The sequence below is a fragment of the Silurus meridionalis genome, chromosome 6 (assembly GCF_014805685.1).
Source record: "Silurus meridionalis isolate SWU-2019-XX chromosome 6, ASM1480568v1, whole genome shotgun sequence".
Taxonomy (NCBI): Eukaryota; Metazoa; Chordata; class Actinopteri; order Siluriformes; family Siluridae; genus Silurus; species Silurus meridionalis.
Window position 1 is genome coordinate 7,635,445 of NC_060889.1, and position 14,734 is coordinate 7,650,178.

The 14,734-nt window shown below is 37.6% G+C and overlaps 1 protein-coding gene across 3 annotated transcripts; it reads right to left on the minus strand.

Annotated features, from left to right (window-relative positions):
* Nucleotides 1–772: 772 nt before the first annotated feature.
* Nucleotides 773–13,737, minus strand: kif2c (kinesin family member 2C). 3 transcript variants are annotated; one of them, XM_046852707.1, is made up of 22 exons: nt 13,549–13,737; nt 12,628–12,722; nt 12,410–12,520; nt 9,673–9,709; nt 9,544–9,576; nt 6,926–7,054; nt 5,955–6,065; nt 5,641–5,738; nt 5,470–5,565; nt 5,307–5,361; nt 5,022–5,184; nt 4,449–4,539; nt 4,290–4,353; nt 4,116–4,201; nt 3,414–3,556; nt 2,991–3,195; nt 2,320–2,430; nt 1,787–1,854; nt 1,560–1,653; nt 1,338–1,412; nt 1,108–1,201; nt 773–1,000 (listed from the first exon to the last, which is right to left on the minus strand). In XM_046852707.1, exons 1-22 carry the CDS (start codon nt 13,607–13,609, stop codon nt 936–938), a joined length of 2,085 nt encoding a protein of 694 aa, XP_046708663.1. In that variant the 5' UTR covers nt 13,610–13,737; the 3' UTR covers nt 773–935. The 3 variants fall into 3 exon arrangements, with proteins under 3 accessions (XP_046708663.1, XP_046708664.1, XP_046708665.1); XM_046852708.1 differs by lacking the exon at nt 9,544–9,576; XM_046852709.1 differs by lacking the exon at nt 5,955–6,065.
* Between the last annotated feature and the right edge of the window lie 997 nt (nt 13,738–14,734).

The window sequence follows — 14,734 nt, forward strand, 5'->3', positions numbered from 1 at the left end:
CAGGGCCACCCAGTTTCAGGCTGGTTTGTTTATTTTTTTTTAATCATTTGGGGGAAAAACTGTTCAGCGAGGGCTGTTTAGTAGGTCTTTGATTAGTTGTCCCGTCTTTGGCTCACAGAGCATGTGTAAACTCCTTGGAACTTGTAAATAGGAATTGTATTTGTTAAGGGTCAAGGAAGAATGTAATTGGTTTAATAAGCGAGTGATAGAAAGTCAACATCATACCACAGAGGACATCAAACCCATGCAAGACTATAGGGCATAAATTAAAAGCAACGAAATGAACATATCCCTATTATGGGTATTGTACCTTCTGAAACAAAACGTTCCTTTCAGATACTTTATCTATTTTTACATGCATTTTTAAAATAAAAGTTGAAGAATTAGGCACCAGTAAACACAAAACAGTAAAGGATCATCTACGCTGACTATTTTGAAACTGAAGCCTTATACAATTCCTCCTCCTGTTAGAAAAAGTGAAGCACTGTTTATAACGGTACAGATGGGATACAGAGTTTAGATTTCATAATGGCGATACAACAAAAGTAAAAATATTCAGTTTTGAACAGTGCTAGTATATACATAAGTATATAATTTGATATAGTACAGCACTATAGATTGCTCAGTTTTGCTAAACCATGTACTGTAATTAGTTAAATTACAGATAACTACCCTGTACTGATTATTCTTTAAGACTCCTGGAACACATAATTCGTATTGGTAACTAAATTCAGAATTGGAAGAAAGGAAAAAAAAAAAAAGTAAGGCAATCTGTCATAAGTAAACATTTATTCAGTGAATAAGAAGGTTTATAATATGACGACACAAACATCCAAACAAATTGTAATTAAAACTTACAAGGGAATTTTGAGTTATCAAGGGACAGGTTAACATTACGCAGCAACATTAACGTGGATTTTTCTTCGGTTTGCGGGTCATGCCAGGTTGTGTGCGCTGGCTTTTATTGCCTCAACAGCTGTTCTCACAGCATTGTAAGATGCTACATGGAAAGAAAAAAAAAAAAGACAGCAAAAACTAATTTATTACATTTTTTTTTTTTTACATGCCTGGGTGATATTTCTGTTAGACCTCGATTATGGAACGAACCTTGGAGTCGCTCCATGTAAGCGTCGATATCTGCAATTCCGCTCACAATATCATAGGCAGTCTCCTCCATAGATTGGCCAATTTCAGCAGCACCCTGAAGGGCATATGACAAGCATGTGAACAAAGTGGAAAGTGGTTAAACACCTCTCAGAGGCATATGGTCTGCAGCAGCACAGCTGGGCGAGTCATTTAGCCGAATTCGCAGACTAAAATAGTGTGAATCTACACACCTTTAGATCTTCGTAGAATCGATCTTCGAGTTCAGACAACTGGGCCATGACTTCATATTCTGCAGAAATACCCTCCTGTATAAAAAGTGGTCAGAAATCAAATTAAATAAAACCGGTTTACTTTGAAACAAATCATAATGCATAGGGTTTAATGAGGACATTTTTATCCAAAAGACAATCGTTCTGTACAATTAAATCGTCTTTAAGCTGAGACAAAGTTACCTCCTCCACAAAACTGGTGCCCTCCTCCGCCGACTCCTCAGTTAACTTGGTGTTCTGTGCAGTTCCTTTCGACAATGAATTCAACTCCTTCACCCTACCAGCAGGAGACAGAACCAAGTGTAAAGACAACACTAGCCACTAGAGGGACCCTTAAGACAACCCTTTTTTTTTTTTGCAACAGAAAGGAATTAGATGCACTTTCAAATACGAAGAAAGCTGTACTGTACCTGTCTGCATACCGGAGTGTGTTAAGAGTGTATTCACAAAAACTCATCCCGGGTGAGATCATGGCAATCTGAAAGGCACATCAATAATGTGCTTAGGCTTGTGTAATTTATCTCCTATTCTATTGAATTACACCATTTTTTTCAGCAGTTATAGAAATATGTTACCATGTGACCATTAATTTATTAATGGCTCTTTATGGTGTAGTCACACTTAAATTGTGTATTAAAATAAACTGCTGCATAGATATTATTAACTGATCCTAATGTAGTTTCATTTGTAATCACTTAGATGTTTGGTCACCGTTTGAACAAAATGCATATGTTCAGGAATTAACATTACCAATAATTTATTAGATTATATTATTCATTATTTGCCAAATTTGCTTATTCATTAATCACAGCTAATGCAGCAGGTTATAAAAACCTTAAATTGACTGAGTTTATTATTTTTTTTCCCCCAGATAGTCAAAAGCTTTTGGCTTTACGGTGCTTGACAAAATGATCTTCCTTGCATACGATCCAGCTCTAATTACCATACATGTCCTGGAGTTCTCGCCTATGAAGGAGTCTCTGAGCACCTGGGTGAGCTTACTCATCCGGAAGGGGATGTGTTCGTTGTTCAGCCCCAGCGATCGGATGCATTCCTGGAAATCAGTAATTAGACAAAGTCTGACACTTTCACAGCATGCATTCCTCGTCCTAGGCAAAACTGATGCCAATAATAGTGTCTGGCTCTCTACCGTGATTAATCAGCTTTAAATGACCTTTTATGAGGGGGAAGAAAAACTCTAGTCCCTGATTAAAAATTAAGAGAACCATTGTATTGTTTACAAAAGTGAAATTCAAAAAATGCATTGAAAATATCTAGAATTTACGATCAACCCCCATAATTCACGGTTTATTAATATATTAATCAATACCTTATTGTATTATTCATTTTGAGTGATAAAGCATTTATATCCATTAGTTCACATTTTCTGCTGAGTATGCATTAAAAAGGAACCAACTTACTGGCGTAATGTCTATATGAATTCACTAAGGTACCATAAAGGGGCTGTCCCCCTGTAGGGGCTGGTCGTAGAACGTAGCCCGCACGAATTCTGGGGGACCACTGTATAGGCCGTTCCATTACAGCGCAACAGAAAACGCCTAGACTAAAAAGATTCAGTGCCTACAATAAGACTACTGGGAAGCCATACAGTACCTTCAATGCCAGAAGACTGCGATTGATCTCTGCCGTCTCCACCATAGTCTGCCGATCATTGCTGCTGACGTCTGTGCCCCGCTCATTCCCTGCCAGGTCTACCAGAGAGAGCTTACCATGAAGCAGCTTATTCCGCCTCAAGATAACCTGCAAGATGGCATGGGAACGGGACGAGTTGGCATTGGCAAACGTCTGGCCGGATGTTCTAAAAGAGAGGGGCAAACAAGCCATCCAATTACTCAAAAGCATAGTTCTTAAAGTGTACACAACTTCACTCAAAGCCCTCATTTTGACCAGATCGTGTCTCATCCCCAGATAATACTAGAGATCATTAACTGTGGTTCTGGTGAAACTACTGACTTCAGTCAGATCAGTCTGGGTAGCAGGAAGCATTGAACAGTTTATTGGGTGCTTTAGTTTTACCTGCATGCACTGCCCTTCTCAATCATTTTTATAACATCTTCAACTGATGAGACAGGCATTTCCTGCAGACCAACGACCTGCACCTGCTGGTTTTCATCTTCGAGCACACGCAGCTTTGCCTTCTTATTCAGCAAGTCAAAGACCTGAAAACACATTGTTATAAGATATTTCAGCTAAAGGGCACAGGTGGTTTAGCAGTCATAAGTTTACAATTATAGGAGGGTGTTTACACAAGAAAATGTACTAATCATTAGTTTGAAAGGACTGAAAGGTCATTACACATTCTCTCTCAAGACTTAACTACACCATAACTCATAGCTACACCAGTCAAACAAAGCTAAAGACAAGGGAGCATGAGGAGCTCAAATTTAAAGCTTCATACATTTGTTTAGTGTCAACAAAAGCGTAGTGCTGATAAAAGCACTGTCCTGGAACAGGTGAAATCAACACAAAATTAAGATGGACCACTATGTTTAAAGGGCATTTTAATTTGTATTGCTTTACACACTTAAGCATGAACCTCGTTTAAATCACTTCACACACTGCAGATGTTGCAATGGTGTTGATTCCTTTGGATAGTAAGACAGTTAATCCTTGATAGGAACGGGGCAATAAAAGCACTGAGCATTTACAGTTGCTACTCAAAATATAAGCAAACCAAGTGGATAAATTAGACATATGTATTGAATCCTGTTTACACACCTTGCCATTGTAGATCTCAAAAAAGCTCACATATGCACACAGATCAGCATATCTTTTCTGCTGCAGGAACGCAAACACATCCTGGGCTGTAAAGGAGGAAAACAAATTTTAAAAAACTGTTTGATACAAAAATTTGCAATCGTTTGCAAAGAGATGTCCTTGTTTACAAGGCACCTGCCAATGCATAGATTCCTTTGGAGCTGTTCTGAGCCTTTCCTGAAAAGTCTCCACCCATCGTCTACAAGGACAGAAAAAAAAAAAAAAAAAAAAAAAAGTAAGGATTTCTCAGTTATACAACAAAAGCACTTCGAAGAAGACTGACTGTATACCCACATGCGTCTTTCCACTCCCGGTTTGACCGTATGCAAAACACGTTGCCCTTCCACCCTTAAAAATAGTATTAACTAGAGGTTTAGCAGAGAACCTGAAAATAGGATAGAAAAGTGTTCATTAGAAAGGTACACACCTCAAAAGTGTGTATACACAGCAATGGATGAAGACCAGAACAAGAGGATTCTCATTACTATGATGCATCTGCTATGTATGGTGATTAACAGCCACTCCCAGTAGTCAGCCCTCCTAAGCTACCATCCAGCCCCCCCCTTAAATAAAGAAAACATGGTCTTGGAAAAATCCTAAATATGTACAAAGTTACAGCAACCATTATTTTACCGATACCAAGCAGATTCAAACAAGATAAACTCTGCTTCATTCATTTTGAAAACTCTTTAATATTACATATGTTTTTATAATGGGCACAAATGAAAAACATTTCGGTTTCCAAGAAAGTCTTTGCCAACAACGTACCCTCTCTAGATCTCACAGTGACCAATATCACACACACACACACACCCTCCATATTTGCATCCCTTGAATTCATAAAGCAGACAAGACACACCCAGTTACCTGTAAACTAAATCGTTGCTGGCATCTTCATCAAATGAGTAATCAAAGTGGAAAGACTGGTTGTCAAGGTACTTGGTGAGATCAACTTTCTGCTTGGGTTCATGGAACAGGAGGACTCCGTTTCCTGGGATTGTCACCACATCAATCTCTTTCTTAGCCAATTCTGTAGAGGGGGAAAAAAGTAAAAAATTAAGACAGTCTTAGAGATTATTATAGTAATAAAACACTAACTATAATATAAATAACATCCCTTTATAGCTACTCTTAAACATTAAAAATGTTTACCTTTTTTATTTAGAGGCCGCTTGCGAACACACACACAGATTCTGTGTAGTTCAACCTTTAACACATGTATTCCAGATTTATTAAATATTCACTAAAATACATAAGCAAAACGCATGGACAGTTTAAAGTGGATGGTGTAGGGACACAATGCTGATCTACTTACAGGGTCGCTCAAATACAACGGAACTTTCTCCACGGTCTCGCGATAATCTTCAATCATCTGATAGAACTGCTTGTTGGGGCGATTCATATCCCCATACTGAGGATAAATGGAAACATGAGGAGGTAGCATTGTGGCCTATTAAAACATTTAGTTTTCCAATTTACTACATACCTTTCCTTTCTTGGCATGAGTTTCTGGGATTTTAGCTAGAACGGACAGCCTTTTGTTTGTAATTTTGCTTACTTCTGGAGCTCGTGAAAGGCGTTGGTCTAAAACACAAAGCAAGGGATAGTACCAATGCAAATGATTTGCCAATCAACAAAATATACATAATAAAGGGGATTCGGTTTCATCTCATTTTCTGACTTGCTATTACAAATCAGCCGCTTTGATCGAAGTCTCATAAGCAGAATAAAATTTGCCCTCAACCAGCACCAATATAAAACAAGGGATCCGAATGTGCAAGCAGACTGCACTCAACTTACTAGCAGCATGCGCAGGAGCGCATTTTGAGGCTTCGCTTTCCGACACTGCTTCAATTGCAGGAGGCAGAGATGGGGGTTTCACGACTTGTCTTTTTGGGTAACTTTGTAATCCTGTCGTGATGCGAAATAAAGTTATCGAAATCCATATAAAACGTTATTGCTGTGTGCTTTCAATTAATCACAACGATAGAGTTTTAATGACTAAAATATTAAGATGTCCCCCATTACACTGCCCTAAAAAAAGCTGTAATGGCTTATTTTTTTTTGCCATAAATGTATAACTATTGTGGATTAGTAGCTGTTCCTAAACAGCTGAATAATGTAACAGAGCTCCAGTTTTCCAACAGCCACTTCGACCACCTGAGTATAAATCAGTTATTAAATGCTCATCCATTTATTGATAATTAAAGGCACAGATGCAGTATTTCAGTTGTCAAATTTGTTGCAAACAAAAAAAAAAAAAAATATTCACAATTCACAATCCCCTGAACAAGTAAATACAGAATCCAAGACAGCAGCAAGTGCACAGTAATGTCTAATTTTTAGGCAAGAAGTGTTTCCTTAAACCTTAGATAATATAATTAAATGTTCTTTGCCGTTCAATGTTGATACAAAATGTAATATTTATTATACTACTTTTTAATATTAATTATTTTTTTATCCTGCAGCCAAACATGCCCTTCAATTTAAATGCTTTTTTTAGTCTCAACATACCACACTAACGTAGGGGCTTGGCCGCAAAAAAGTCTGAGCTTTTTCCATGCAGACAATTAATGATAGTCACAGAAATGCACTGGTTCCATTACCTTTCATTTATTTAAAAGCATTTTATTCTTTTGATCACATAAAATTAATGAGTCGCAGTCATTTGAAATCCTTTGCCCTGAAAAGATTAAGGACCCTAGCTAAATAACGAGCACAGTTACAGAAAAGCCTTTGGCACATGATTACCCACAAAGCGCTGCACTGACCTGAGGCTCTTGGAATAGTAGATGAAGGCTGCTCCTTACTGGGAGCATCATTAGCATGTGACACACCAGCAGATGGAATGGCTGGTGGTCGAAACAGACAAGTCTGCCGAGTGGTCATTCGTCTGGAGACTGGAAGGAAAGTTAAACGATTTAGAGTAGGGCGAATTATACAAATGATATAATGGGTACAATAAAACTGGCAAGTCGATTCGATTAATTAATCGGTGCATTTTCAGATAATCCTGATTACTAGGGCTAATAATTAGTGAGTTTCACCACTGGTAAGAAAGAGCTGCAGTCATGTGCTGATATTACGTCAATATAATATGGACAAGTCGATTCGTTGATTTATGGATGGCCATGACAACTACAAATACTACTTAATTTTCCAAAGCACAGCTTATGAACTTGGTTAAATGTAGGAAGCATCCACGCAGAGCGCTAATGTTAATAAAGCACATTCAGTGACAAGTGTTCAAATTGTTGAGGAGGTAACTTCTGCTATGACTGTCGTACCACTGCAAATTTGCTGCAAACAGATACAGCCAAAAATCACCTTCATTTGGCTAGGCCACTGTTTTTCTATAAATACTTTGTTACATTTACTCTTTAAAGACAATTAAAACAATGTACAGGATCAAAGCACGTAAATAAATAAAATTACGGATCTGAAAATTAAAGTTTTCAAATTTAGACAAATAAATGAAGCAGCATCTCTGTTTTAGACAAAAGGTCAGCTGGTTAAACGAAGTAAAAAATAAAAAGCTCAGCACTGTAGCCAGGTGATCATGAATAAGGAAAGACATGATTTAGACTTCAATGTATATACACACACCAACCAGGCATGATGACATAACATCATGACAGTGAGTGAACAACACTGATTATCTCTTATGATTCATCATGGCACGTGCTAGTGGGTGGGATATATTGGGGTCATGAGCAGCCAAGGCTCATTGATGCATGTGGGGCGTGAATTTGGGGAATTTTAGGGCTGGTTCGAGTGGTTCGATCCAACAAAAAGTGTAGCTCAAATTGCTGAAGATGCTGTTAGTGCTCGACAAGTCAGGACTGTTTTGGCAGCAAAAGGGGGACCAACACAATATTAGGCAGGTGGTCATAGTCGTATGCCTGATAAATGAGGCCCATTGTGCCAAGACAGTGCTTTTTTTCCCCCCTTACCTTTGGTATTGGTGATATACCGTATTTTTCGGACTATAAGCCGCTACTTTTTCCCCCCACATTTTGAAACCCGCGGATTTAACAACAAAGCGGCTAATTTATTAATTTTTCCTGGGTTTTTCCTGGTTTCACAAAAAAAAAAAGAAAAAAAAAAAAACCACCACCACCACGCACCTCACCTGTGTTCTGAGCGGCACGGCTTCAGGATAAACACTTCCATCGGGTGATTTTTAAACGCACGACGATGCCAAAAGACAATCTCCCGAGAGAAATTGTTGTGAAAGGAAGGAGGAAGACAGTGAACAATGACTTTCTTGGTAGGCTACTGTTTAGATACAAGCCGTTGTAACGCGTTGAGTCTGGGTGAAGGGAGAGCTCGCTAACTCCAGTTGCAACAGAAATCATATAAGCACAGACAGGTTTCCAAAACTCGTGCTTTTTTTAAATTTTCTTGGCAACAGCGTTAAGGGTTAGACAAAGAAACTTAGAAATGAGCATCAGAAAATAATAAAGGACATATTCATTGTCTTGAACACACGCAGTAATACCGCAAAAATGCAGTGGCATGCTATTTCAAAATACCGCTATGCTCGTAAAGGAAGCGCAACATATTTCACCCGTTACACCATGTGTAACGTTTCTTTCGTTAAAGCCTGTGTAAAGTACATTAGTGTAGGCACTGCGGCTTATTTATGTTAAAAATAAAAATATTTGTAAAATTCAGTGGGTGCGGCTTATATATGGATGTGCTTTATAGTCCGTAAATTACGGTATATTTATAAGTGTACGCTCAATTGTTTTACTATGTTACTCAGCCAACTTCATTTTAATTCAATTCTATTCATTTTAGTGCTGCCAGGGTTTTATTAAGTAGCAGCCTCACAAATTATAGTCATATAGGTTATATGCAGAATGATAGCGCCTAACACCGAGTGTTGATCACACAATCAGCACATGACTTGCATAGAAGGGAGGAAACAATGTTTAGTGAAACCCAGAGGTTCTCAACCTTTAGCCATCTGAGACATAAACTATAGAATATAGCAACAATGTTGCATTTGGGAGATAAATACTCCCAGAGATATAGCGATCGATCGATCTCTCTCTGGGAGATAAATACTCCCAGAGATCGATCGATCGATCGAGCTCTCTCTCTCTCTCTCTCTCTCTCTCTCTCTCTCTCTCTCTCTCTCTCTCTCTCTCTCTCTCTCTCTCTCTATATATATATATATATATATATATATATATATATATATAAAATCTCACTCAGTTTAATTCACTTAAACATGACCGCATTTGACTCTGCATATAATCACCAGAAAACAAAAACCCCATACAAGGTTGAGAACCTCAATCAACTATTAGGATCAATTTTTGATTTATGAAGTCCCATCAAGAGTGTATAATTCAGAAAGGGAGCCATGAAACATACAAACCTGGCTCCTCAGAGGGACCAGCAGGAGGGGCCACTTCAAGCAGGAAACACACATTAACGTTATACAGCTCCAAATGCATTGCAATGCTTGAAAAATCCCTCTAATGAACCAAATGAAAAACCCACTTACTCTCTGAAGGGGCAGGTATCTTTGATGACTTGGTAGACTGCTCAGAAAAAATAAATAAATAAATAAAAATAAAAAGAGGATGATTATTACAATTGAAAATGCCTACATTAATACACACAACATTACAGCAATAAATATCAACTATGTGTAAATGCACAAACCAAAACTGTGAAATGGCGATCACAAAAACAAAAACACAGTTGTACAAAAGTCAGTTCAATAACCAAAAATACAGCTCAAATAATTTTGGTTCATCATTGCTGGTTAAAGACACGGTGAAAAAGAGTCAGAAAATAGCACATGGTGCACGATATAGAAAACTATTAAGATGAAGCAAAGGAAATTGAGCATGTGTTCCAAGTAGGCAAGGCCCAAGCAGCCTGAAACTCATTGCCAAATGGGCAGCAGGTTATGCATCAAGTATTGTAGTTGCTTTTGAAGTTTTTACAACATAGTAGCAACAGATTAGACAAATCCATGTATGGAATGTAAAACTACAATTTGCTCCGAATAACTGATCAGCACACAGTATGAAATATTTTTTTAAAGTTTAATCGACTCAACGCGAAACCGTGTACATATCTACAGGGACTACCCGCAATACTGCCGAAACAATACTGCAATTATTAATAAACCAGTCTTTGAATTTCAATCCATAAGATTCATGACGTACATCCAAGGCCAATCCACAATGTTTTATAAATTGTGGAATTGTGTAAAAAATGTGGTTATACAGAGAAGCGATAAAAGACGGAAAAACTTGGTCATTGAATGTGGATGACACTTAAAATGCTCCTCTTTGATTTGTTGCTCAAGTAACCAGGGCGTTATTTAGTGCTCTTGCATGGCCGGGTTAGAAAATAGCATGCGTGGTAAGAAAATTTAAACTGGCCTATAACATCCATAAAAAGCGTGTAGCCATGTTACTATGAATTTTTTTTGTTGTGGTGGAACATTGGGCGAAAGGGTTTGACTGCTATCTGTGACTAGGGTTGAAATTATGGGAATTTTCGGGGAATTAATGAGAAACTAGGAATTTACAAAATTGCCTATAAAAAGGGAACTTAAATAATAAATAAAAGATTTAAAGCAATTTCAGTCAAATTTCTACTCTGCACATTCATCGATCACATGCACACAGTACCCTTACTGCAGGGTTAATAACTCCATACCCCCTACATGCACTGTGCATTCGTCAAAAACACTGAATTTCACAATATAATGTCCAAAATGTCCTTTTTGGTGAGTATTTACATTACATTTATTTTTTAAATATTTACTGTACTAGTTTGCATGCTGCCATCTTATGACAAGCAACAGGTCGCACAATCGCCTTGTTTGCATCACGTACTGATGGATTCGATTAAAACGGTGCGAACACTAAACCTAAAAGCAGCAAATAGCCGCAGTAAACAATTACAGTTTTAGTCAATGTTGTGGTTTTCAGCAAATGCTTATGCATTTGTACACCAAATCTTTTTTTGTAATTGGGCCTGTAAGTTTTATTTATCTACAGAAACCAAAAAACCCAGCATGAGTAAATTTGTTTAAAGGAGAAATCCCCCATGCACTAAACAAGCAGCCAATATAAGCTTTAAAATTACTTAAATTTAAAAAAGTGTTACTCTGTGGCTTTTGCTTTTTTTTTTTTTTTTTTAAGTACATTTATACATAAATATCCTGAATTTGGGTTTTATAACAATATAAAAGCAATTTTATTTTTAAATCCAAATATTGTTAATATGTTTATATTTATTATTGTGTACAGTTTATATACATTTTCCAAAATTTCAAATACGTTCCTATACGTTTTTGGCGTTGCCAATTTTACCAATAATTTTGCACCCCTTTAACACTAAACACTAATTTCTGACAGCAAGTTATTTCCTGGTCTGAGAGCACGAACCACATGGTCCTAGTCATAATTCTGACATTTTTTTAAATCGCAGGAATAAATAAACTGTCGCAACATCACTGTGTTTAAGCAGACAACGCTTTGAATATGCACGCTAGTTAATTGGAAACGTCCAAGGACCAAAGACATCACATGAACAAATAGCTGCTGAAATGGTCTATAGTTCTCTCTCTCTTTTTTTTTTTTTTATCTCTTAGAATTATGGCCAAGAAGTTCTACCATGGGCTCATCAGACCAAAACACATTTGCCCACATGGCTATGAATACTTGCCAGGTTTTCCTGCACCTCATTTACTGTTGCTGAATTTTGTCTCTTGGCAGGTTACCTAAAGTTTCTGTATACTAATTTGATACATTTTGGAAAGACACACTGTTCTCAATAATGTCACATTGGTACCTCATTATCTCTACCAAATAATGGCCTTTATTGTCCCAAGGTACATCAAATTTTATTTTATAAATATTTTCTACCTCTCTTTTAATCTACACTTTTTAAAAATCAGAATCACTTAATTAATGACAGGTGCATGATTTACTTTTGAACTTGAGTTTGGTTAAGTTTGAGCACAGTCACATGGCTCATAAAATGGTGTGCACACTTGTGCAAGCAGGCTATCTGTAATTTTTGTTTTTTGGGTCTATAAAATACATGTTTTCCCCTTCCTGGTTGTTCGATCAAATTAAAAGTGGAAAATGAAAAGGTTTGTAGGTCTTGGTAAACCTAAAAAATAAATAATAATAATAATAATAATAATAATAATAATAATAAACAGTCAAAATAGGGTTTCTCAGCAACAGTATAAATCCATCAATCAAACTCACTTTCTCGCCTTTAGGTGCCCGTACAGGCTTCGGGGCTGGAGCAGTAGGAGGTCCTGATTTTAAGTACTCGATGAGATCAGCATTGAGATGACAGATGTCACTCATGTCAATCTAGTGCACACAGAACCACCAATATGAGTAAAAAGCAAAACGCTTACAGCTATAGAGAGATCTTCTGATTCACAAACATCACTCAGGAAGAGGTGAGTATTGCAAACCTCTTTCCCTTTGATCACTTCTTTCTCGTCCCACTCCACATGAACTGTCGACATTGCAGCGTTGACTGTTTTTACTGTTGCACTGTGAACTCGCCCTGCACACATACACAACACAGATGGAGATTTCACTTTTAGGATTGATTAGGACTTTAATATCAGCAGTCTGCTACAACTACTAAGGGCCACAGTTTGCATGAACAGTTCTGCATTTACATGATCATTACTTAACAGTAAACCTCAACAATGACAACTAATGAATTAACATTCAGCACCACCCAGATGAAGACTGGTTCCTCAAAACATCTCAGGGAGTTTTTCTTTGCAATTCTCACCACTAGCTCACTCATTAGGGATAAACTTAATCTCTTTAAAACTGCTTTGGGACAAAGTACATTGATAAATATGCCCTACAAATGAAAGAAAAAATCACAATCAACTATTATTTGGACACACACAGACACACAGACAGACAGACACAGACAGACAGACAGACAGACAGACAGACAGACACAGACAGACACACACACACACACACACAGACACACACACACACAGACACACACAGACACACACACACACAGACACACACACACAGACACACAGACACACACACACACAGACACACACACACAGACACAGACACACACAGACACACACACACACAGACACACACACACACAGACACAGACACAGACACACAGACACACACACACACAGACACACACACACAGACACACACACACAGACACACACACACAGACACACACACAGACACACACAGACACACACAGACACACACACAGAGACACACACAGACACACACAGAGACACACACACAGACACAGGCCAAGAAAAGGCAAGAAAACCCTTAGCTCCCTTTAGCTTAGCTGCTAACTTTCTATTCTATTTTACTTCTTTTACCGTCACTGCGGCTGATTTTGACAACGAGTCCAGCCAGTAAGGTCATAGTTTCTGCGTCCATTTCACCTCCTTAAAGAAACTCCAACTTAAAAAAAACAACAAGAAATAAAAACCCAACACGTCCGCCGACTCCACACAGCTAGCCTGCGATGTATACGGGCAAAAATCCTAACCGCCAAGCTTTTAAAATACGTCAGCGGAAGTTGTTCATCTAACCGGAAGTAGCATGGAATAGTAACGCCCATGTCGTCTAATTAAAGAAGCTGTTGTAGAAGTCAAGATGCAGGCCATCTAATGCATTATAGGCAACAGGATAAATGTAGGAGCTGCAGTGACTGAGGTCTAAAATGGACTGGATTTACATACATGGTTGAAATGACAATAAAAGCTTCTTGACTTGACCTGACTCTTGAATTGACTTGTTATTTAATAATATACAATCAGTACACAGGCTCTCGCAGGGTGCCGTGGTTGCAGCAATGGGAAATGCTGCCTCTAATTCTACTTTAATATAAAAAATCACTTTCACAAAGATATGTAAAATACATTACATAGACTTTGAAGGCTGATGACGTGCAAATAAGAGTCTACAAATAGTATATTGTTGATCTGAGGTGAGGAAGAGCTCTCGGCTTCTTCACTTCATTGCGCCTTGCTGGCAATTACAGGCCAACTCTGCAATTCAGCAATTTTAACGATAAAAAGTTTAGAATAATTAAAAATTTTTATTTACAACACATCTCAGAGAATAATTATTTTTTGTATTATTTAATATCTAAAAATATTTTAATTTCACATTTTGTTTATTTTTATTGGAATATAACAGGAGGGGCACTGCCTCATCACCTCCTCACCTGCCTCTTCTGACTGCACGTCTTCGAACGGAGTCCATAATTTGCATCGTAATCACTGATTTATTAAAACCTTGATGTTTCCTGATGTTGGTTAATTGATTGGAAAAATAAGTTTTTGTGTTGTGTGCAAATTTTTACAGTAGACTGGAACAGCCAATTGAATCAATATTCAAGATTTTTTACAATCAGGTATAATTCCTTCACCTTTTTAAAGTAAAGAATCTAGATTCAATTTGTTCTCGATATGTAAACACAAACACAATCCTTTGCATTCTGTCCTTTATGCAGAACAGTAAAACCACAAACTGTTTCACCATCACTTCAGAGCTGTG

Coding starts and splice junctions, on each gene's coding strand:
- kif2c (XM_046852707.1), bottom strand. CDS start 13,609: ATGGACGCAGAAACTATGACCTTACTGGCTGGACTCGTTGTCAAAATC. Junction 12,521..12,627: donor AAGTGATCAAAGGGAAAGAG/GTTTGCAATACT, acceptor TGTGTGCACTAG/ATTGACATGAGTGACATCTG. Junction 5,362..5,469: donor CGTTGTATTTGAGCGACCCT/GTAAGTAGATCA, acceptor CATGTGTTAAAG/GTTGAACTACACAGAATCTG.